This window comes from Phalangium opilio, unplaced genomic scaffold (genome assembly GCF_054372755.1).
Source record: "Phalangium opilio isolate 3A_F unplaced genomic scaffold, DU_Popi_V2 ptg000113l_1, whole genome shotgun sequence".
NCBI classification, from domain to species: domain Eukaryota; kingdom Metazoa; phylum Arthropoda; class Arachnida; order Opiliones; family Phalangiidae; genus Phalangium; species Phalangium opilio.
In genome coordinates this window covers 6,762,201-6,785,525 of record NW_028324209.1, presented here as the reverse complement: position 1 = coordinate 6,785,525, position 23,325 = coordinate 6,762,201, and the positions used below count along the sequence as shown (strand labels likewise).

General features: G+C 42.9%; 1 protein-coding gene across 5 annotated transcripts in view; it reads left to right on the top strand.

The window, feature by feature from the left end:
• bt (projectin protein bent) overlaps window positions 1-23,123 on the top strand; it is a 55,808-nt gene extending 32,685 nt beyond the window's left edge. For 4 of the 5 annotated variants that reach the window (XR_016374782.1, XR_016374781.1, XR_016374780.1 and 1 more), the window contains 61 exons: window positions 34-336; window positions 397-521; window positions 586-1,048; window positions 1,121-1,423; window positions 1,493-2,080; window positions 2,147-2,449; window positions 2,511-3,092; window positions 3,169-3,471; window positions 3,530-4,111; window positions 4,180-4,482; window positions 4,549-4,830; window positions 4,892-5,191; window positions 5,249-5,554; window positions 5,631-5,912; window positions 5,980-6,279; window positions 6,349-6,651; window positions 6,725-7,312; window positions 7,370-7,669; window positions 7,724-8,005; window positions 8,070-8,375; window positions 8,438-8,740; window positions 8,802-9,380; window positions 9,438-9,740; window positions 9,804-10,085; window positions 10,152-10,451; window positions 10,514-10,816; window positions 10,876-11,154; window positions 11,218-11,323; window positions 11,385-11,590; window positions 11,655-12,545; window positions 12,606-12,710; window positions 12,779-12,976; window positions 13,043-13,930; window positions 13,987-14,289; window positions 14,356-14,474; window positions 14,533-15,001; window positions 15,062-15,250; window positions 15,317-15,430; window positions 15,498-15,912; window positions 15,976-16,148; window positions 16,209-16,790; window positions 16,865-17,167; window positions 17,232-17,516; window positions 17,582-18,035; window positions 18,096-18,256; window positions 18,335-18,400; window positions 18,464-18,557; window positions 18,623-18,826; window positions 18,896-19,037; window positions 19,179-19,531; window positions 19,602-19,728; window positions 19,781-19,886; window positions 19,948-20,065; window positions 20,129-20,495; window positions 20,564-20,741; window positions 20,822-21,301; window positions 21,367-21,789; window positions 21,853-22,050; window positions 22,122-22,235; window positions 22,308-22,560; window positions 22,651-23,123. Coding sequence is in view for 1 of the 5 variants with exons in the window: in XM_089852685.1 (XP_089708811.1) it covers window positions 34-336; window positions 397-521; window positions 586-1,048; window positions 1,121-1,423; window positions 1,493-2,080; window positions 2,147-2,449; window positions 2,511-3,092; window positions 3,169-3,471; window positions 3,530-4,111; window positions 4,180-4,482; window positions 4,549-4,830; window positions 4,892-5,191; window positions 5,249-5,554; window positions 5,631-5,912; window positions 5,980-6,279; window positions 6,349-6,651; window positions 6,725-7,312; window positions 7,370-7,669; window positions 7,724-8,005; window positions 8,070-8,375; window positions 8,438-8,740; window positions 8,802-9,380; window positions 9,438-9,740; window positions 9,804-10,085; window positions 10,152-10,451; window positions 10,514-10,816; window positions 10,876-11,154; window positions 11,218-11,323; window positions 11,385-11,590; window positions 11,655-12,545; window positions 12,606-12,710; window positions 12,779-12,976; window positions 13,043-13,930; window positions 13,987-14,289; window positions 14,356-14,474; window positions 14,533-15,001; window positions 15,062-15,250; window positions 15,317-15,430; window positions 15,498-15,912; window positions 15,976-16,148; window positions 16,209-16,790; window positions 16,865-17,167; window positions 17,232-17,516; window positions 17,582-18,035; window positions 18,096-18,256; window positions 18,335-18,400; window positions 18,464-18,557; window positions 18,623-18,826; window positions 18,896-19,037; window positions 19,179-19,531; window positions 19,602-19,728; window positions 19,781-19,886; window positions 19,948-20,065; window positions 20,129-20,495; window positions 20,564-20,741; window positions 20,822-21,301; window positions 21,367-21,789; window positions 21,853-22,050; window positions 22,122-22,235; window positions 22,308-22,507 (18,584 nt within the window). In the remaining 4 variants the exon portion in view is untranslated. The remainder of the gene's footprint in view (window positions 1-33; window positions 337-396; window positions 522-585; window positions 1,049-1,120; window positions 1,424-1,492; window positions 2,081-2,146; window positions 2,450-2,510; window positions 3,093-3,168; window positions 3,472-3,529; window positions 4,112-4,179; window positions 4,483-4,548; window positions 4,831-4,891; window positions 5,192-5,248; window positions 5,555-5,630; window positions 5,913-5,979; window positions 6,280-6,348; window positions 6,652-6,724; window positions 7,313-7,369; window positions 7,670-7,723; window positions 8,006-8,069; window positions 8,376-8,437; window positions 8,741-8,801; window positions 9,381-9,437; window positions 9,741-9,803; window positions 10,086-10,151; window positions 10,452-10,513; window positions 10,817-10,875; window positions 11,155-11,217; window positions 11,324-11,384; window positions 11,591-11,654; window positions 12,546-12,605; window positions 12,711-12,778; window positions 12,977-13,042; window positions 13,931-13,986; window positions 14,290-14,355; window positions 14,475-14,532; window positions 15,002-15,061; window positions 15,251-15,316; window positions 15,431-15,497; window positions 15,913-15,975; window positions 16,149-16,208; window positions 16,791-16,864; window positions 17,168-17,231; window positions 17,517-17,581; window positions 18,036-18,095; window positions 18,257-18,334; window positions 18,401-18,463; window positions 18,558-18,622; window positions 18,827-18,895; window positions 19,038-19,178; window positions 19,532-19,601; window positions 19,729-19,780; window positions 19,887-19,947; window positions 20,066-20,128; window positions 20,496-20,563; window positions 20,742-20,821; window positions 21,302-21,366; window positions 21,790-21,852; window positions 22,051-22,121; window positions 22,236-22,307; window positions 22,561-22,650) is intronic. The other variant, XM_089852685.1, reaches the window with a different exon arrangement.
• Window positions 23,124-23,325: the final 202 nt, after the last annotated feature.

The window sequence follows — 23,325 nt, the reverse complement described above, 5'->3', positions numbered from 1 at the left end:
ATAATGTTATTAAAATGAAAAATGGTATTACAGACGAACCAAGCAAACCCGGAACACCCGAACTCGTGGACTGGGACAACTTTAGCGTCGATCTCAAATGGGAAAAGCCCAAGAGCGACGGAGGAGCACCAATTACCAGATATATTATCGAAAAGAAAGAAAAGTTTGGCATCAACTGGGAACGCGCCGCAGAAGTTACGGGAGAAAAATGTGAGGGAAAAGTCACGGACTTGAAGGAGCGACAAGAGTATCAGTTCCGTATCATAGCTGTAAACAGGGCGGGTAACAGTGAACCCAGCGAACCTACTAAACCTCACCTTGTCAAACACCGAAAATGTAAGTAGATCACTTTTTCTAAAAGTAATAGGATTGTGTAAAACCATTATATTTTTACAGTGAAGCCTTTCATCGACCGTACCAACTTGGATTCTATTATGATCAAGGTTGGAAAAGTCGTAAAGCTTGATGTTAACGTAAGAGGTGAACCTCCGCCAAAAATTACATGGACGTTGAAAGAAAAGGTACGTGAATGTAAAATTTTCTGTAGTTGATTTTGAAAGCGCATTTATGGATAAATTCAACTAGGTCGTTGAAACGAAAGATAATGTCGAAGTTATCAATGTCGACTATAACACAAAGCTTAACATTAATGATGCTAAGCGTAAGGATTCTGGCGTGTACAAGATCGTTGCGGAGAATGAACACGGTCGGGACGAAGCAGAGATCGATATCGTTGTTTTGGGTGCTCCTTCGAGACCCGGAGGACCTCTCAAAGTGACAGACGTTAACGCCAAGGGCTGTAAATTGGCTTGGAAGAAACCGGAAGATGATGGAGGAAAGCCCATTTCTCACTACCAAGTTGAGAAACTTGACCCAGTCACTGGCAACTGGGTTCCGATTGGACGAGCTGATCCGGACAAAGAAGATTTCCAGGTCACTGGTTTAACTCCAGGAAAAGAATACCAGTTTAGAGTCAAGGCCGTAAATGCTGAAGGTGAATCTGAACCCTTGGTCACAGACAAACCCATTTTGGCAAAGAATCCCTATGGTTTGTATTTTTCTCTCTTTTTTTTGTTTGTTTGAAGAAAAGTTTAACTTAAGGACTTTCTTCCAACTTAAGACGAACCAGATGCACCTGGTACGCCTGAAATTGTCGATTGGGATGAGAAGCGTGTAGACTTAAAATGGGCACCTCCGAAGAAGGATGGTGGAGCACCCATTACTGGTTACATTATTGAAAAGAAGGACCGATTTGGTGGCGAATGGGAGAAATGCCTTGAAACCAACAGTTCTAACCCTGAGGTTACAGTTCCAGATTTAGTTAAGGGACAACAATATCAGTTCCGCGTTAAGGCCGTTAACAGGGCTGGCCCTTCACCGCCCAGCGAGCCTACGAAACCACATATCGCTAAAGAACGTTACTGTAAGTCCATCAGGTCTCAGTAGACAATTGGTTAATAGTTTACTTAACCTACAATACCTATACTTACAGTGAAACCTAAAATCAACCGAGATAACTTGCAACCAATCACAATCCGAGCTGGCCAAATGGCTAAGTTTGATGTTGAAGTTATTGGTGAACCACCGCCAACAGTGTCATGGATTTTCAAGGAGACCGTCTTGGAAAGCAAGAACGATACCATTATTGAAAATCAAGAGTATAGGTCCAATATTAAAATCAGGAATATGAAACGAAAGCAAACTGGCGTGTACACTGTAAAAGCGGAAAACACTTCCGGAATCGATGAAGCTACAGTCGAAATTACAGTTCTCGACAAACCATCATCACCAGAAGGCCCATTGGAGGTTTCTGACGTTCACGCCAATGGTTGCAAACTTAACTGGAACAAGCCAAAAGATGACGGTGGACTTCCCCTTCAAGGCTACGTTGTTGAGAAACAGGATGCCGCTACTGGAAAATGGGTTCCAGTTGGTAAGGTACCCAAGGACGCAACCCAAATGGAAATCAGTGGATTGGAACCAGGCAAGAAGTACAATTTCCGAGTAAAAGCCCAAAACGAAGAGGGTGACTCTGAGCCTTTGGAGACTGATAGGTCTACTTTGGCTAAGAATCCATATGGTACGTTAGAGGTAGAAAACGGTCCGAATAACTTATGAATATTGATCATTTCATTAAAATTTTCAGAGCAACCTGGCGCTCCTGGCATACCTAAGGTAGCTGATTATGATCACGACTTCGTTCTATTGAAATGGGACCCTCCATCGAAGGATGGTGGAGCTCCAATTACTGGATACGTTATTGAAAAGAAAGATAAATACAGCAAGGACTGGCAACCTGCCGCGGAAATTCACGGACCCAAACCCGAAGGAAAGGTAACGGGACTAAACGAAGGTGATAAATACGAATTCCGTGTACGTGCAGTAAATAAGGCTGGACCTGGTGCTCCAAGCGAAGCTACGCCACCTCATTTGTCAAAACACAAGAATCGTGAGTACATTGTCGTATAACTTGTGCACGAAAAATATTTAAACTAACTTTTTAACTATAGTCAAACCACGAATTGATCGTGCCAACCTCAAGAACATCACCGTTAAAGTAGGACAAGCCATAACGTTCGACGTTAACATTATTGGTGAACCTCCGCCAGACGTAGTTTGGCAATATGCGGGGAAGGATATCGTCAATGGGGATGAATTCCGTGTTGATAACATCGATTACAACTCGAAATTATACATTTTGCGTGCTACCAGGAAGGAAAGTGGCACTTACAAAATCACCGCCACTAATAAGTCTGGTTCGGACGAAGCAACCGTGGAGGTCCTCGTTTTGGGTAAACCATCTAAGCCTGAAGGACCTTTGGAAGTGGCTGGCGTTCACAAAGAAGGTTGCTCACTCAAATGGAAACCTCCGGAAGACGATGGAGGAAGTCCTATCGAGTGTTACGAAATTGAAAAAATGGATGAAGATACTGGTGTTTGGGTACCGGCTGGTCGTTCTCACAAGCCCGAATTCGAGGTTACAAACCTCGTTCCAAACAAAAAGTACAAGTTCCGGGTACGTGCTTGCAACAAGGAAGGCGACTCTGATGAACTTGAGACTGAGAAGTCTACTTTGGCAAAGAATCCATTTGGTAAGAAAATATTTTTCGCAATATAACTATCCTGGGTAGAAAAATAATAATTAACAATGGTTTCTAATTCACAAAGATGAACCTGGCAAACCTGGACGTCCCGAGCCAACTGACTGGGATAAGGATCATATTGATCTTAAGTGGACACCACCCACTACTGATGGTGGATCACCAATCACTGGATATGTTATTGAAAAGAGAAAGAAAGGGTTGCACAAATGGCAAAAGGTTAAGGAGGTTCCTGGCGACAAGACCACTGCTACCGTTAATGATGTAGAGGAAGGTGAAGAATATGAGTTCAGGGTTGCTGCTATTAACAAAGCCGGTCCTGGAGAATTCAGTGATACTTCCCGACCCGTCGTCGCTAAACCACGTCATTGTACGATTGCAAACATTCTTAACATTTTTTCAAACTAATTTTATTGTTTCTACTTTAGTGGCGCCATTAATTGACCGCACTAATCTCAAGGATGTCGTTATCCGCACCGGTCAAGGCTGTAAATTTGACATTGACATTAAGGGTGAACCAGCACCTAAAGTCACATGGCAGTTCAACGAGAAAGAGCTGCAAATTAGTGATAAAATTACCATAAATAACGTTGACTATCACTCGCAGTTTATTCTTACCAAGGCTAAAAGGAAAGATACTGGAAAATACACCATTGTCGCTAAGAACGATTCTGGCACTGACGAAGCTTCGGTTCAGATTACCATTATTAGCAAACCAAGCAAACCTAAAGGTCCACTGGCCGTTAGTGACGTTCACGCTGAAGGCTGCAAGCTCAAATGGGACAAACCGGAAGATGACGGTGGTGAACCCATCCAACAATATCTCGTTGAAAAGATGGACACTGATACTGGTCGCTGGGTGCCAGTCTTGACCACAAAGGATCCTGAAGCCGAGATTACTGGACTAATTCCAGGAAAAGAATATAAATTCAGAGTCAAGGCAGTCAATCCCGAGGGAGAGTCTGAAGCACTTGAAACTGAACTCCCAGTACTTGCCAAGAATCCATTTGGTAAATACAGATTACATTTTTCCTTAACCGAGCGTGCTTAATTAAACCGGCTATTTCACACTCAATAGATGAACCTGGTAAACCCGGCAAACCTAGCGCCAAAGATTGGGACAAACATCACGTTGATCTCACGTGGGCAGCGCCATCATCAGATGGCGGTGCTCCAATTACGAGTTACATCATTGAAAAGAAGGATAAGTACAGCACCAAATGGCAAAAGGGCATTGAAATTATTGGCGATAAGTGCGAAGCTCGCATTCCTGACCTTATCGAAGGAATGGAATACCAGTTCCGTGTTAGAGCCGTCAATAAGGCCGGACCCGGCACTCCCAGTGACTCCAGTGACGTCATCGTTGCCAAGGCCAGGAACCGTGCGTTACTATTTAATTTTTTATTCTTATTGAAAGAGAAATTTATATTCGATTAATGTTTAACAGTTGCACCAAAGATTGACCGTAGTACCTTGAAAGATATTACCATTCATGCCGGACAGTCGGTGAAGTTTGACGTCAAAGTTATTGGTGAACCTCCACCAAAGAAGACATGGGATGTTAATGGCACTGTAATCAAGGATGGTGGGCATTACAGCATCGAAACAGAGTCGTACAAGATCAAATTGGTTATTCACAAAGTTGAGAGGAAAGATTCTGGAAAGTACACGTTAAAGGCAGAAAATAATTCGGGAAGTGACGAGGCCACAGTTGATATTGTTGTTTTAGGTAAGAATAGTTTAATGTTGCATTTTCTAGATTTTTAATGTAATTCATTTTTAAAATTCAGACAAGCCCACGTCGCCTGAGGGACCTTTGGAAGTATCCAATATTCATGCAGAAGGGTGCAAGTTGAAATGGAACCCACCGAAAGATGACGGTGGTCAGCCCATTGAATATTACCAAGTCGAGAAACAAGACCAAGAGACGGGAAAATGGGTTCCATGTGGACGCTCAGATAAGCCTGAAATCGATGTCAAAAATCTGGAACCTGGAAAGAAGTACAAGTTCCGCGTCAAAGCTGTCAACCCTGAGGGTGAATCTGAACCTTTGGAAGCCGAGAAACCAATTGTCGCTAAGAATCCTTATGGTAAGATGAGATATGCTTTTTATGTTTCTGTTATTAATATCTTTTATTTTAAAACAGATGAACCAGGTGCACCTGGCACCCCAGAGGTTAAGGATTGGGACAAAAATCACGTTGATCTCAAATGGACACCACCTTTCAAGGACGGTGGATCTCCAATCACAGGCTACATCATCGAAAAGAAAGAAAAGGGTAGCCAGCGTTGGGTGAAGGCTCTACAAGTTGATGGAAAGGACGCTACTGAAGCCCGCGTCCCTGATTTGGAACAGGGCGAAAGCTACGAGTTTAGAGTGAAAGCTGTTAACGCGGCCGGTCCTGGAGAACCCAGTGACGCCTCGAAAGCAGTGGTCTGCAAGCCTAGGAGACGTAAGTTCACAATATTTGTAGAAAAATGTATAAATATCTATATATTTAATCGAATGTATTTTCTTCATATAAATAGTCGCGCCTAAGATTGACCGCAGGACATTAAGAGCCGTAACCATCAAAGTCGGACAAGCTTTCGAGTTTGACGTCAAAATTATTGGCGAACCGCCTCCAAGCGTTTCATGGCATTTGAAAGACAGGGCCGTTGCAGAAAGAGCAACATTGACTATTAAGAACGTCCCTTACAACTCCAAACTCACATGTGACAAAGCCGAAAGAAAGGACAGTGGCACTTACAAAATAACCGCCACCAATGCGCATGGAGAGGATACTGCTGATGTGGAGGTCACAGTAATTTGTAAGTGAAATCTTCTCGCTCTTGCTAGTCTGGGTGTAATAATATGTTTTTTTTTTAATCCAAATAGCGAAACCTTCCAAACCCGAGGGACCGTTAGAAGTGTCCGATGTCAACAAGAATGGTTGCAAATTAAAATGGAACAAACCCAAGGATGATGGAGGCGAACCACTTGATGGTTACATAGTAGAGAAGAAAGACCCAGATACTGGAGCCTGGGTACCTATCGGTAAAACGAGAGGCCCAGAGATGGAAGTCACTGGATTGACTCCCGGCAAGGCTTACGAATTCCGTGTTAAGGCGGTCAACAAAGAAGGTGAATCCGAACCTTTAGAAACATTAGGTGCCACAGTTGCCAAGGATCCATTCTGTAAGTAGAAATTTGCTATTGTTAATTATTTATGGACAATGGTGAATGACGTGGTTATATTCAATCTAGCTGCTCCTACTGCACCTGGCAAACCAGAGCCAACCGACTGGAATCGTGATCACGTTGATTTAAAATGGACCCCTCCTTCATCGGATGGTGGTTCACCAATTACTCATTACATTATTGAAAAGAAAGAAAAGGGAAGTTCAGTTTGGGAAAAGGCCACCGAAGTCCCTGGAAGTGAATGCAAAGGAACGGCTCCTTTCCTGACAGAAGGAAAAGAGTACGAGTTCCGAGTTACTGCCTGCAACAAAGCTGGACCGGGAGAACCTAGTCAAGCTTCTGTTCCCGTTGTGGCCAAACCGAGATTCCGTGAGTTTTTGTTCAAATAAATGCTTATTTTCTTATTAAATTAATTTTTTTACTTTTATTTTTAATGTCACAGTGGCACCTTTCATTGACCGTAAGGCACTTCATGACATTACGGTTAAAGCTGGACAAATTGTCAAGTTTGACGTTAACGTGATCGGTGAACCCCCGCCGACCGTTATTTGGTCCGTCAACGACGAAACTCTTAAGTCCAACGACCGAGTTGCGGTTGAGAATGTAGATTATAACTCGAAGTTAACTGTGCGCCGCGTTACTCGCTCAGATACAGGAAAATACACAATCTCAGCCAGTAACAGTTCTGGAAAGGATAGTGTCACTGTTCAAGTAACGGTTCTCGACAAACCGACCAATCCGGAAGGACCATTGGAAGTTTCGGACGTTCACAAAGAAGGTTGCAAGTTGAAATGGAAGCGACCTAAGGACGACGGTGGCATGCCCATCGACCACTACGAAGTAGAAAAGATGGATCCTGAATCCGGTGTATGGGTACCTGTTGGTAAAACGTCTGGTAAAGAACCAGCCATGGAAGTCACTGGACTTACGCCTGGAAAGGACTACAAATTCCGCGTTAGGGCCGTAAACAAGGAGGGAGAATCTGGACCATTGGAAACTGAAAAGGCTATTACTGCTAAAAATCCATTTGGTAAAACAATGATTTTTTTTAAATAGACACCGATGTGAACCATAAATTTTTTAACAGACGAACCTGGTAAGCCCGGTAAGCCAGAGGCTACTGATTGGGATAAAGACCACGTTGATCTCAAATGGACACCTCCTGAAAGTGACGGCGGTGCTCCCATTACTGGTTATGTAATTGAAAAGAAAGATAAATACGGAGACTGGGAAAAGGCTGTTGAAGTTCCTGCTGACCAGACTAAAGCCAGGGTACCGAACCTAACCGCTAATCAACCCTACGAATTCAGGGTACGCGCTGTTAACAAGGCCGGACTCGGTGAACCTAGCGACGCTTCACTTCCAGTTGTCACTAAGCCAAGGAAATGTAGGTTCATATGTTTTTAATATCTGCATAATACTAATTTTTCAAAAACTTTAGTGGCGCCCAAAATTGACCGAACCAATCTACAAAAGATCAAGATTAAGGCCAATCAATCATTCAACTTTGATGTTAATGTTATTGGTGAACCACCGCCAACAATTTCTTGGGCCGTCAAGGGAAAGAAGATAATTTCTAGCGAGCATGTTAAAATTGTCAACGTGGACTATAATACAAAATTGAATGCTCGTAATGCTAAGCGATCCGACAGTGGGATGTACACCATTACTGCAGAGAATGATCATGGCAAGGACGAAGCTACTGTTGAAGTTATTGTTATTGGTAAGTTGTGAACAAAAATTATAATTTATAAAGCCATTTTTAAATATGGTAATTTCTTTTGTAGACAAACCATCACCTCCTGGAGGACCTTTGAAAGTTGAAGACATTCACGCCGAGGGTTGCAATCTTAAATGGAACCCACCGGTCGATGATGGTGGTGTACCACTCGACCATTACGTGGTTGAGAAATTGGACCCGGCTACTGGTGTTTGGACCCCAGTTGGCGAAACCATCGGACCAGAGACCAATATGAAGGTCAAAGGACTTACACCAGGCAAACAATACAAATTCAGAGTTAAAGCAGCCAACAGACAAGGAGAATCTGAACCACTTGAAGCGGATAGAGCTATTATTGCGAAAAATCCTTTCGGTAAGTATTGTTAAGTTCCAATATAGAAGGCAACGCGTAATAAATGCAACGCCTTGATTTAGACGAGCCTGGAAAGCCTGGAACTCCTGAGATTGCTGATTACGATAAGGACTTTGTTAAACTGAAGTGGAAGAAACCAGAAAGTGATGGTGGCTCACCAATCACTGGATACATCATTGAAAAGAAGGACAAAAATAATCCTGACTGGACTCAGTGCGCGGAGGTTCCTGGAGATGAAACAACGGCTAAAGTGCCAGACTTGGTTGAAGGAAATGAATACGAATTCCGTGTCCGCGCCGTTAACAAGGGAGGTCCAGGTGTTCCTAGTGACGCCACGCCTCCTCATCGCGCTAGACCCAAGAACAGTAAGACATGGAATTTGTTTTTTATTTTGGTTTCTATACAATTTTGTTGATTATATATCAGTGGCTCCAAGAATTGACCGCAATGCAATGCATGACATTCGCATCAAAGCTGGAAAAGGTTTTGAATTGGATGTTCCTGTTAGTGGTGAGCCACCGGCAACAAAGAAATGGACTTTGAACGATAGTCCCATCGATGTCGGCCTTAGGTGGACCACAGCACCTACTGACTATAGAACAAAAATTACACTGAAGAACGCTACTAGACCAGACAGTGGCACTCTATCCCTCACCGCTAATAATACCAATGGAACAGATACTGCTAAGGTTACTGTCACCGTTTTGGACGTTCCCTCACCACCAGAGGGCTTGCGTATCACAGATATAACCAAGGACGGCTGCACCGTTTCTTGGAGGGCACCCAAAGATGACGGAGGAAGTGATATTACTCACTACACAGTTGAAAAGAAGGATGTTGATACCGGAAGATGGACTACCGTCAATGATACTTTGAACACAACTTTGCACGCAGATAGACTTATTGAACATCATGAATATTACTTCCGTGTAAAGGCTGTTAACCGAGAAGGCGATTCTCCATGGTGCACCGGAAAAGAATCCATCATAGCCAAAAATCCATTCGGTATTGCTGAAATATAATTGAATAATGACAACATAATTGAACTCTTTTATCTTGCAGACCAACCAGACAAGCCGGGAACGCCGGAGGTAGTGGATTACGACAAGGACCACGTTGTTCTAGAATGGAAACCGCCAAGGAAAGATGGTGGTGCTCCGGTTAACACTTACATTATTGAAAAGAAACCTAAAGGAAGTAGTGTTTGGGAAGAGGCTGTCCGTGTGCCTGGAGACGCCACAAAAGCCACTGTTCCTGACTTGAAAGATGGTGAAGAATATGAATTCAGGGTTGTCGCTGTTAACAAGGGCGGGCCCAGTGAACCTAGCGACCCTTCGAAGGCCTTCACCGTCAAACCTAAATTCTGTATGTTTTACTCGTTATCCTGTTTATTACCTTTTATATATAATGTTTGGCGTTAATTTTTAGTGGCTCCATCATTGGATCGACTGGCCCTTCATGATATTAGAATTAAGGCAGGTAGACCCATCAATTACTCGGTACCTTTCAAGGGTGAACCAGCACCTAAGATAAAGTGGATCATCAAAGACAAGACTGTCACCTCTGACAAGCATATTGAAATAACCAACACTGCTGTTCAAACTATTTTGGACATTGCTATTTCAGTTAGGGCAGATTCTGGAAAATATGTTCTGGAGCTTGAGAACGACTCTGGAAAGGCAGCAGCTTCTGCAAATGTTGTCGTTATGGGTAAATTTATTTTTGTTTGTACTTCTCAATATTATTTAATGTAACAATGACGCGCTTGTTTGTTAGATCGCCCAGCGCCTCCGGAAGGACCTCTGGTTATTTCGGACGTAACTAGGGAATCTGCCGTCGTAACTTGGAAACTTCCTAAGGATGACGGTGGATGCCCGATTAAGCATTATATCATCGAAAAAATGGACACTTCTCGTGGAACTTGGGTCGAGGCTGGTACCTCCGCAGTTCTGACTTACAAAGTAACCAAATTGGTTTTCAAGAAGTCTTACCAATTCCGAGTTATTGCTGTCAATGAGATGGGTAATTCGGATCCTTTGGAAGGAACTGACACTATCATTGCAAAGAATCCATTTGGTACGAAGGTATTTAATTGTAAAAAAAGCTCTTTTATAACATAATTTTTTATATTTTTAAAGAGTCCGCAAGTGCTCCAAGTAAACCCAAAGTGGTTGACTGGGACAAGGATCGTGCTGATTTGGAATGGGAAGCGCCTAAAGACACTGGTGGCAGCCCAATAACCAGCTACATTATCCAAAAGAGGGAGCGCGGCTCTCCCATTTGGACAAAGGCGGCCGAAGTTCCAGCAACTGCTACTAAGGGAACTGCCCCTAATCTTATTGAAGGCAATGACTACGAATTTAGAGTTATCGCCATCAACAAGGGTGGTGAGAGCGAACCTAGCCCACCTTCCGACTTTATGACTGCTAAGCCCAGATTCTGTAAGTAATTTACTACATAAATCTTCTAAATATAGTAACGCAACATTATTGTTTTACAGTGGCCCCGAAGATTATCACAAAGATGAAGGAACTCAGAGTTAAGAGAGAACAAACTCTGAATACCGAAATTAAGTTCATTGGTGCGCCACCACCATCGGTAAAATGGACTCTGAACGGAAAAGATTTGAAGTCTGATACCAGGATCACTATTTCATCTTTTGATGATTACACCATCGTCAATATCGTTGGTGTAAAACGGGATGATAGTGGATCATACACCTTGACAATTGAAAATGATAGCGGAAAAGATACGGGAACTTTGGAAGTTATCATCTTAGGTAAATTAAAAATTCCATAGCGAGTTAATCTGCACGATAACAATTTTAATTTCACTATCACAGACAAACCTGCACCCCCTGAGGGACCACTTAACGTCGACTCTGTCGATAAAGATAACGTTAAGCTCTCCTGGAAACCACCAAAGGATTCTGGTGGTAGCGACCTTACGTACGTTGAAATATATTATCTAATAATTTAATGGTAGCATTAATAAAAATTTATATCACAGTGGCTACGTTGTTGAGAAACGTGATAAGACTCACGGTGGTGTATGGGTTCCAGCTGTAACGAATATTTCTCCGCGAGAAACCAGCTGCACTGTACCTAAACTTATTGAAGGAACTGCATATGAGTTCCGTGTTAGGGCGGAGAACGCCCAAGGTCAATCTGATCCACTTACCACCGATAAGCCAGTAACTGCCAAGGCGCCATATAGTACGTAAAAATAACATAAACATTTTCTTTCTCAAATATTACAATAGTGCCATTTCTTTTACAGAGATTCCTGGTAAACCTGGTCAGCCTGAAGCTGTTGATCACGACCGAGACTTTATCAAGATTAGATGGTCTCCTCCCAGCTCGGATGGTGGTTCACCTATCGTGGGCTACGATATCGAGAGACGTGATGTGAAGTCTAATAGATGGGTTCGACTCAACAAACACCCAGTTAAAGGTCTGGATTATAACGATGATACAGTTACCGCTGATCATCAATACGAGTACAGGGTCTCCGCTCGCAACGCCGCCGGTCCCGGAGAGCCCAGCCAGGCATCTAAACCGATTGCTGCCAAGCCTATGAAGGAGAAACCAAGATTGCACTTGGATGGCTTGCATGGCCGAAGCATTCGCGTTAGGGCCGGAGATACCTTGGCTATTAATATTCCTATGACTGGAGCACCCGCACCATCTATCTCTTGGCAGATCAACGACAAACCCTTGCCTCTCACCAATAGAATTAACGTAGATACTAATGACGATATGGCTAACTTGGTCATTCCGGTTGCCGCGCGATCGGATACTGGAAAATACACCATCACTGCTAAGAATCCTTATGGAGAGGATTCAGCCGACATCACTGTCTTGGTTTATGACAAACCAAAACCACCCAGGGGGCCTTTGGAATATCCAGAAGTTACCAGTGCGACCATCGTTCTTAAATGGAACAAACCGGAAGACGATGGTGGGGCTGACATTACAGGTTATCTCGTTGAGAAATGCGAGATTGGTACCGATAGATGGTTACCTGCTGGTGGATATTGCCCAAGCACCCTATTTACAGTTAAGGGTCTAGAAGAAGGCAAGCAGTACAAGTTCCGCGTACGAGCTGAAAACATGTACGGAATAAGTGAGCCTTTGGAAGGAAAACCAGTTACGGCCAAGAACCCATTCGGTAAGATACGCGGTTTTTTGGGGCAGGCTTGAAATCATAAGTTAATAATTTTATCTATAGAAACTCCGGACGCACCGTCTCAGCCCAAGGTTGAGGACTATGGTCCGAGCTTCGTTGCTCTCAAATGGCAGCCACCCACTTCCGATGGCGGCAGACCTGTTAAGGGTACATATTACAGAGTGAAGAATATATGCAACTATTACGTTTATTATAATGACAAATGCTTTCTCCAGGATACATCATTGAGAGGAGAGACAAAGGTTCTCCAGATTGGCAGAAGGTCAATACTGTACCACATCCTGGAACAGAATTCACGGTACCTAACTTAACCGAGGGTCAAACATATGAATTCCGTGTTCTCGCAGTTAACGAAGGTGGTCCTGGAAAACCAAGCAGGCCCTGTGCACCAGTCACAGCCAAGGAAAAGAAATGTAACTATTTTGAAATTTGCTCGCAAATAGTATGATGATATTAATGAACTATTCTGTTTACAACAGTTGTTCCAAAAGCACCCGACATGCCTCGCGTGGATAAGATCACCAAGAATTCTGTTACTCTTTCTTGGAGCAAACCACTAAGCGATGGCGGAAGCAAAATTCTTGGTTATCTTATTGAGAAGAAGCCAAAGGGCGCTAAAGATTGGGATATTGTTAACTCTTTCCCGCATAATGATACTAAATTCACCGTGCCCAACTTGACTGAAGGTCAGGAGTACGAGTTTAGGGTTATTGCCGTCAATGAAATTGGTGAGAGTGATCCTAGCAAGCCATGCCCAATGGTTCTGGTTGAAGACCAACCCGACAAACCGAGAATCAACTTGGGTGACTTAAAGGACATTACTGTAAAAGCTGGACAAGAATTTAGCATTTCAGTGTCCTTTACTGCCTTCCCGAAACCAACAGCTATTTGGTCCAAGAATGATATTGATCTTAGTGATGATGATAGTAGGTTCTTCACGAAGCTTGGTGATAATCAAGCCGTTTTGGCCGTTACTGACTCCAAACGCGCCGATACCGCTACTTACAAGATTTTCTTGAAGAACAAATCGGGCTTCGATACCGGTTACTGCAAAGTTACAGTCTTGGATAGGCCAGGAGCTCCAGAGAATCTGCGTGGAGAGGATGTAGAGGGTGACTCGCTTACATTAAAATGGTTGGCACCCAAGGATAATGGTGGCGCTGACATCTCCAATTACTTGGTTGAAAAGCGTGAGGCGGGTAGCCAGACATGGTCACGTGTTAGCAGTTTTGTTACTGGAACCGCATGCCGCGTTCGCAACTTGACCATTGGCAGGTCTTACGACTTCAGGGTGATGGCTGAGAATCAATATGGAACTAGTGACCCAGTACAAACTGAAGAGCCAATATCCGCAAAACTTCCATTTGGTAAGAAAAATGTAGATTATATTATGAGTTTGTCTATAATTTAAAAATATTTATAGACACACCAAGTGCTCCTGGAATTCCCAAAGCCGTGGAGACATCCGAAGACTCTATCACGTTATCCTGGACTAAACCAAGAAACGACGGTGGAAGTCCAGTCATCGGTTATATTTTGGAAAAGAGAAAACCTGGAGACAGCAAATGGATCAGGGCTTCTCAAGCAACCATCCCCGATCTAACTTACAGAGTTGGTGGTTTGAAAGAGAACGAGCAGTACGAATTCCGCGTATGCGCTGTTAATGCTGCTGGAAATGGACCTTTCAGCGAGACTTCTGATGGAATTTACGCCCGTCATCCTCCTTGTGAGTTTCCAAAGCATAAATCTCCCTTAGTTTGAAGGTGCTTATCGTTTACATTATATAATATAGCTGCTCCAAAGATCGACCCAAGCTTTACTCTCAAGGATATCACTGTCCCAGCCGGTGAAGAATTCACAATCAGGGTTCCATTCAATGGAAGTCCGATACCAAGCGCAACTTGGACCATTGTAAGCAGAAACTACAAAAAAAAATAGTTCTGTTTCTTATAACGTATTTACTATACAGAACGGAAAAGAGCCACCAAAAGACAAAAGAATCTTCTCGGAAGTCAACGTAGCTTTTACTGTCTATAGAAATAAATCCGCAAAGCGTGGTGATTCAGGAAAATACACCTTAACGTTGAAAAATCCCCATGGTAGCGATTCCGTATCTTGCAAGGTCATTGTCGTCGATAAACCTGGTCCACCTCAGGGACCACTAGACGTTAGTGATATCACTCCCGAGACTTGCTCTCTAAGCTGGAAGCCACCAGCGGACGATGGTGGAAGTCCAATTACGAACTACGTGGTTGAAAAACAAGACCCAACAACAAAGATCTGGACCAAACTTGCTGGATTTGTTCGAGGATGTCATTATGACGTCATTGGACTAGAACCTGGCAAGAGGTACCACTTCCGTGTTATGGCCGAAAACCAGTACGGAATTGGTGAGCCATTGGACACCGACAAACCAATCATTGCCAAGTTCCCATTCAGTAAGGCTCTGGTTTAATATCATCATGATACGGGATGTAATCTAACATTTTGTATTCCAGACGTTCCAGACGCACCGGACAAACCAAATATTGTCGACTGGGACACCAACAGCGTCAGCTTGACCTGGGAGCGTCCATTAAAAGACGGCGGATCAAAGATTCAAGGATACCAATTGGAGTATCGTGAACCCAGTGATGGCAAATGGAAGGTGGCTAATGATTTCTTGTTGAAAGAAACCGCATTCACTGGTAAATTATTCAAACGGTTTCAATATGATGAACTTAATAATACATAACATTTTATGATTATCGCAGTAACCCAATTGCAACAAAACAAAGAATACGAGTTCCGAGTTAAGGCCAAAAACGCAGCTGGATGGAGTAATCCAAGTAACCCAACGGCTTTGTTCAAGCTGAAACCAAAATTCAGTAATAGTTTATTTATTTATTTTTTTTGAAAAAAATTTGGCTTACTAAATATTAATTGTTTTAATAGATGTTCCTACACCACCACAAAACGTTCACGTTGTCAAGGTTGGTAAGAGCTATGTTGATATCAAATGGGAGAAACCACGTTCCGATGGTGGTAGCAAAATCATCGGCTACCTTGTCGAACGCCGTGAGAAAGGCAGTCCACTATGGGTGAAATGCAACGACTACCAGGTCATCGATTGCGATTACACCGCTATCAGCTTGACCGAAAACAAAGAATACGAATTCAGAGTGTCTGCCATTAATGCCGCTGGGCAGAGTGAACCTTGTATGACCACTACACCAGTCAAGGTGACTGAAATACCGGATGGTGTGAAGCCTGAATTCGTTCGAAAACTATTCAACAAAAATACCAGTTTACACAAGGTTTGCACTCTTGAGTGCGAGGCTATTGGAAAACCATTGCCAGAAGCGAGATGGTAAGATATGTAGGTGTTTTAGATTTTCTGAGTTGTACTAACAAGGTCTCTAATATACCGCAGGTTGAAGAACGGTAGAGAAGTTCACCCTGGTGGTCGCTTAAGGGCAGTGGCTAATGATGGCGTTTACCAACTCATTATCAATGACGTTTGGGACACTGATGAAGGAGAGTACTGCTGCGAAGTTAGTAACGCGCTTGGATCTGACAGATGCACTGGAAAGCTTTCCGTCGGCGGTATGCTTTTATAAAATTATATGCAAACATTTTATCTCACTTTCATCGTAAAAATTTCAGCTGCACCAAGAATTGACAGGTGCCCCAACGAAGTTTCCTTCCCAGAGCACGATAATGGCAAGATCAAGATTCACTTTTCTGGAACCTCTCCATTCGAAGTGGCTCTCTTCAAAGAAGGTTTGGAGGTTAGCGAGAGCGAGCGCATGAAGTGCACCGTTTTCGACGAGTACGCGATCATCTTCTTGAGGGAGGTCTTGAAGACTGACCAGGGCAAATATAAAATCGTCGTCACAAACAGCAGCGGAAGCGCCGACGCTTCATTCACTCTGTCGGTAACTGGCTTGCCTGGACCACCTGAAGGTCCTTTGGAAGTCTCGGATATTACCAAGCATACTGCTTTGGTTTCGTGGAACCCACCGCTTCATGATGGTGGTAGTAGAATCACACATTATATTCTCGAAAGGCGAGAAACCAGTCACAGCCAATGGGTCAGCGCCTGCAGTTACTGCAGAGACACGACGTTCAACGTTCAAGGCTTGACCGAAAATGGAGAATACCTATTCAGGGTTATGGCTGTCAATGAAAACGGACAAAGTTTGCCCTTGGAGGGATTAAACCCTATCATTGCCAAATTACCATTCGGTGCGCATAACACGTCATTTTAGTAGCTATTAATTACGAATTAATTATTAAATCTCATGGTTTACGTTTGACAGATCCACCATCTGCACCCGGAGTGCCAGCGGTTACCGAAGTTGGTGGCGATTTCGTCAATCTACAATGGGAAAAGCCCGCCAGTGATGGTGGAAGTCGCATCCAGGGTTACTGGATCGAGAAAAGGGAGTCGGCAGCTCAAGCTTGGCAACGCGTTAACACTCATATTTGCATTACACCGCAAATTAACATTTCGAACTTGATCGAAGACAGGCAGTACGAGTTCAGAGTGTTTGCCGCTAACGAAGCTGGCTTGAGTCCACCTTCTCAGAATTCGTCATCTGTAAAGATCTTAGATCCAAACGGTAAATGTACAATTATTGTATAATTTTAAAGTGCAATTTTTTCAATATTCGGTTAATGTTTCAGCGTCCATACCACCGGAGTTCGTTGTTCCGTTGAAGAATGTCGTCGCCGTTGAGAACAAGAGTGCCCAGTTCGTTTGCACGATTACTGGATTCCCCAAACCAGCCATCGTTTGGTATAAGGGAATGCGAGAACTTTTCGACGGAGGCAAATACACTATGCTCCGAGATGGAGATACCTACACTTTGTCAATTTCGGAAACATACGGCGAGGATGCTGATGAATACGTGTGCAGAGCGTCCAATAAGGGTGGCTCAAGGACATCCAGGGCTCAGTTGTTGATAAAGAGTAATGATATATTAAGCTTTAGACGAGGGTGAATTATTTTCAATAATGCCTATATTTCTATACAGCCGCACCACATATCAACGTTCCTCCAAGGTTTAGAGACTCGGCTTGCTTCGAGAAAGGAGAAAACGTTGTTGTAAAGATTCCATTCACTGGATATCCCAAACCGAAATTAATTTGGTCAAGAGAAGGCGAAGAGATTGAGAGTGGAGGACACTTTGACGTACAAGTTGGTGAACGACACGCCATATTGACCATTCGCGACGTCTCCAAGGTAGACAGTGGACCCTACAGGCTGGTTGCTGAGAATGAGCTCGGAGTTGACTCGGCCATCATAAAGATTCAAATCAGCGACAAACCTGACCCGCCAAGGTTCCCCATTGTGGAAAATATTGGCGACGATTCCGTTACCTTATCCTGGAAACCACCGTTATGGGATGGTGGTAGTCACATCACGAACTATATGATTGAGAAGCGGGAACTTCCAATGTCTACGTGGGTTCGATGTGGAAACACGAGGTAAATTTTATATTATAAAGAAGTATAAAAGCGCTCGTGTCTCACCATTTTACTCTACAGATTCCTAACACACATGGTAACAGGTCTAAACCCGAGCAAAGACTACGAGTTCAGGGTTCATGCCGAAAATATTTACGGAAGAAGCGAGCCTAGCGAACCAACAAGCGTAGTACAAACTAAACCTTCACGAAAAGAAATGACAAAGAAGAGGAACTTTATGGGTACGATTATTGAAGTAACTTTTTTTTTCAAGCAGTGCGAAGAAAAGAGGATTAATTTGTACTTTGTTCTTGGTGTAGTTGACGCTTTTGGAAGGAAGATCCGTGGTAAACCCGAAGGCAAGGTCAACAATTACGACCAATTCGGTAAGTTACTACCAATGATTTAAGATTTTTCTAGAAAATAATGCATTATCACTTTCTGTTTAGTTTTCGATATCTGTGACAAATACTTACCACAGCCAGTTGACATTAAGTCGAGCAGCGTTTACGATTTCTATGATATTTTGGAAGAAATTGGAACGTAAGTATTGCAGTCAACGAAGAAATGACGTATTCATTTAATGAAAATAATTTTCTTCGTATTAGGGGTGCTTTTGGTGTAGTGCATAGGTGTCGCGAAAAGAAAACGGGCAACATATTCGCTGCTAAGTTTATCCCAGTTTCCCATCCTCTTGAAAAGTCTGTGATTAAGAAGGAAATTGACATTATGAACCAACTTCACCATAATAAATTGATCAAGTTGCACGACGCTTTCGAGGATGACGACGAAATGGTTCTCATTTACGAGTTGTAAGTAATTTAGTTGCGGCAAAACTACCAGAACGTATTCGTAACTTGCTTTCTTTTTTCTCTTATCAGCATGTCGGGCGGCGAGTTGTTCGAAAGAATAACTGCTGAAGACTATAAGATGTCCGAAGCTGAAGTTATCAATTACATGAGGCAGATATGCGAAGGTGTTAAACACATGCACGAAAAGAATATAATTCATCTTGATCTCAAGGTAAAGTATAGTTTTGTGCTTACCAACTTGATAATTATCAGACTTATTAATATGCAACGATTTATCGCGTGAGGAATAAAATTATTATCACGTTAGCCTATCCAATTTTAGTATAATACAGGAAGGTTTTCTCCATTTCAGCCCGAAAACATTATGTGTCAGACCAAAAAGGGCAATAACATCAAGGTTATTGACTTTGGCTTGGCTACTAAACTTGATCCTAATGAAGTGGTCAAGATATCGACTGGCACGGCTGAGTTCGCCGCTCCCGAAATAGTCGAAAGGGAACCAGTAGGATTTTACACAGACATGTGGGCAGTTGGTGTTTTAGCTTACGTTTTGTTGAGCGGTTTGTCTCCATTTGCTGGTGACAATGATATTGAAACGCTAAAGAATGTCAAGGCATGCGACTGGGACTTTGACGAGGAGGCTTTCGCCAACGTTTCTGACGCTGGCAAGGACTTCATCAAGAAGTTGTTGACCCGCATCAAAGAGTAAGCGTGTTTTTTTTTATTTCCAAGAGGTTTTAAAATATCATGGAATTCAATAACCAAATCTTTAAAGGAAACGTATGACCGCTCATGAATGCTTGGAACATCCATGGCTTAAGGGTGACATTAGCGAAGCCTCGAACAAACCAATTCCATCCAGGCGTTACATCAACGTCCGCGACAGAATGCGTGCCAAATACGTAAGTTTTATTTTATCAAAATTCAGAAGTTGTATTAACATTGGAATTTTAGGGCGACACTTGGGATTCGTGTCTATTACCTATTGGTCACATTGCCAACTACAGTTCCTTGCGAAAACTCCAAACGGAGAAATACAAAATTCACGATTTCTATTTTGGTATGTTCAATATATAACTTTTAAAGTAGAACATTTAATCATTGTACTTCTCCACCTCCAGATCGTCGCCAAGCTGCACCAAGATTTGTCATTAGACCACAAAGCACCTTCGCGTACGAGGGTCAAGCTGCCAAATTCTACTGCCGCATTGTGGCCTCTGCTCCAGCTGTTGTTACTTGGTAAGTTGGTGGTTTATAGGCATTGAGCGTACCGATGCGTGTCTAAAACGCTGTTCTATTCAGGTATCGCGATCGCGGGGAATTGAGACAGAGCGTCAAGTACATGAAGCGTTATCAAGACGACGATTATACATTTATTCTCAACCGTTGCAAGTGTGAGGACAGAGGCGAGTATATCATTCGCGCCGAGAACACTTATGGTTATCGCGAAGAGCCAGTGTTCCTTAACGTACAAGCCATGCCAGTTGCAATTCCACAAATCAGACTGGACGAACCAGTCAGAAAACGTCATAAGCCTCTCAACTACACCATGTACGAAGAGCCGGCAGATTCCGCGCCATTTTTCACCTTCCACCTCCGACCACGTGTTATTCAAACGAAACAAGGTGTTAAATTATTGGCTTGTCTTACTGGAAAGCCAACGCCAGAGGTAAAAATTTGAATTTTGTTTTTTGGGTTGCTAGGTTTGTAACTCTCTCTTTTTGAAAAATACCTTAGATCAAATGGTTCAAGGATGGCAAAGAGTTGAGCAAGTTTGATTACAATTTGGGTCACTCTGACGGCGTTATTACTTGCGAGATCGTCTCTGTCAATATGAGTGATGCTGGTACTTACACGTGCAAAGCCTCGAATAAATTGGGTGAAGCTTCGTCCACCTGTGCAGTTATAATTGAAGGTAATTGTAACCTTTTTCGTAGGAATTACGCATGGGTGATAAAGTTTTGTCGTTATTAATTGTTGACAAATTATTTGCAGATCGTCGGGGACCCGTACCTACACCATCTCCTATAGTTATGACTCCGACACCTTACACGCCGACCAAAACGTACACCTCCGCGCCCTTCGACTCGTTCAAGCGCGATTACTCCGCGTCGTCCTATTCCAGCGCCCGCGCGTCCGATTACACGTCGAGCACCAAGAAACTGTCCGATAAATCCTACTCATCGTCGTCTCATTCCTACTCTTCCAAGACGGCGAGCGACTCGTACAGCAGCTCGAGGAAGACCGATTATTCGTCTACTACCAAGAAGAGTAGCGATTATTCCTCGTCTTCCACGAGAAAGAGCGACTATACATCGAGCACGCTAACCGGGGCTGCGTCAAAATTGTCCACTTCGTCTTCAGGGGCTACCTTGAGCGCGAGCACGGGAACGAAGAGGCTGCAGAAACCTTACGGAAAGAAGGGAGACTCCACGAGTCCCATCAGGTCCAGGAGCGCTACAAAAGAGCTTTACTGTAAGAAATAATTTAAAAATGTATAAGCAAAGGGATATACATTAACCTTAAATTTTTACGCTCAGTGCCAGAGGATGATTCGCAAATGACGCCACCAACTTTCACTGCGAAGTTAAAAGATTTAACCATAAAGGATGGAGAGGCATTAGAACTCAAAGTTTCCGTAACTGGAGATCCTGAACCACAAATTGAATGGTCCAAGAATGGGGAGGTGTTGCACTCCTCTGACATCATGAGTTTGAAATACAAGAATGGAGTTGCTTCTTTGTCCATCGGTGAAGTTTATCCCGAAGATGAGGGCAACTATAGTTGCAAGGCTACCAATTCCTTGGGTGTCGATACCACTAAATGCAAGCTAACCATCATACCCATGGAGACGGCCGCTGCCGCTTCCAAAACAGGCATGAAGCCGCCAAGAATAGTTTCGCATTTAACAGGTGCCATGGTGAAGGACGGAGAAGCCATTACACTCCAATGCACGATTAAAGGTAATTAAACCAATTCATTTTATAAATTTAAGCAAAATTAAATGAAATATCTCTACTACACAGGAGCTTCCAAGTTCGACGTTGTCTGGCTGCACAACGACAAAGAAATCAAGCCCAGCGACGACTTCCAATACAAGAATGAAGGGGACAGTTACCAACTCATAATTCCAGAGATCTTCCCCGAGGACAGTGGAATTTACACTTGCGAAGCCTTTAATGACGTTGGCGAGGCCTTCAGTAGCTGCACATTAATAGTACTTGGTAAGATTTAACTTCGAATATAATTTCAATAAATGCTCATTAATACAAAATTTATGGTTAATGATTAACAGTACCAGGAGAACCAGTCAAGGGCCCGGGAATGGTTACCTTCCCTAAGTCCATGTCGGTACTTGATGGACAGCCAGCCAAGTTTACCGTAGAAACCGAAAGAGACGCCCTTACAGGTATAGTTTTATTGTAACTTCAATGTATTTGTACATAGAATTAAAACTGACGGGTCTTTGTTCCTCTTATAGTTCATTGGTTGAAAGACGGAAAACGAATCGACGAAGCCAGTCCGCGACACACGTTCAGCAAAGATGGCAAGAAGTTCGTCCTGACGATCCCTAGCGCCGCTAGTCCAGACGCTGGACAGTACGGCGCGAGGGCTGTAGATAGTACTGGCGAAGTTCACGCCACGTTTGCCCTGAATGTCTTCACTGAATCTGACTTGTGATCGCCTCAACCTAGGAACTTTTATACAATGTAATGGGTGTCAGCTGCGAATCGGTGAAATTTCTTATAACTTGAGATTTAGCTATATTTTGAGTTTGTATTGATACGGTTTAATAATTAACGCGTTGTTTTCTCTGTTTTTAGGAGCAACTTGTGCTGTTTCTGGCAGCTAATTCCTATGGGAAGAAAAATATTTATCGCTGTGTACAGACTATTGTTTATATTGAGCTCCTATACCCTTTTATCGACCTAATATATAAGACGTCTTTGGTATAAAATGTCAACATTCTCCACCTTCTTTAAGCTAACGAATTTTTATGTGTATAAACAAACCAACATCTAGAATCGGTAAAACACAAATTAATTCAAATTTCCTTCTTTTTCTCTATCTCTCTCTCTCTCTCTCTCATTTACTGGTTTTAACGTGTCTCTAGCGACAAAAAAATCATTTTAATTTTAATTTGTTCATGCTCAAAAAATTCAGGGTGCTTTCATTTTTGCGTGTTTGAGTGGCTATGTGTAAATTGGACTCAAAAATGCCAAAATCTTAGAATTATAATCGTTTTTCGCGTCCGGGGAAAAATTCTTGGGGATCATGAAATAAAGTCCACTTCCGTGACGTTTACCTTAACATTGTTGTCTTTTCTTATTTTAAAAATCACAAATGAGCCTTGAGAATCCTGTGGGTGACGATGAGGATGTAGTACCAAAATTTGAAAAAATGTTACTCACAAGAAGTACTTTTACAATGTCGCCAGGGTTTACATGACCTAATTGACTTACGTTATATATAGAAACATAAACTTAACTTCTTCGAAA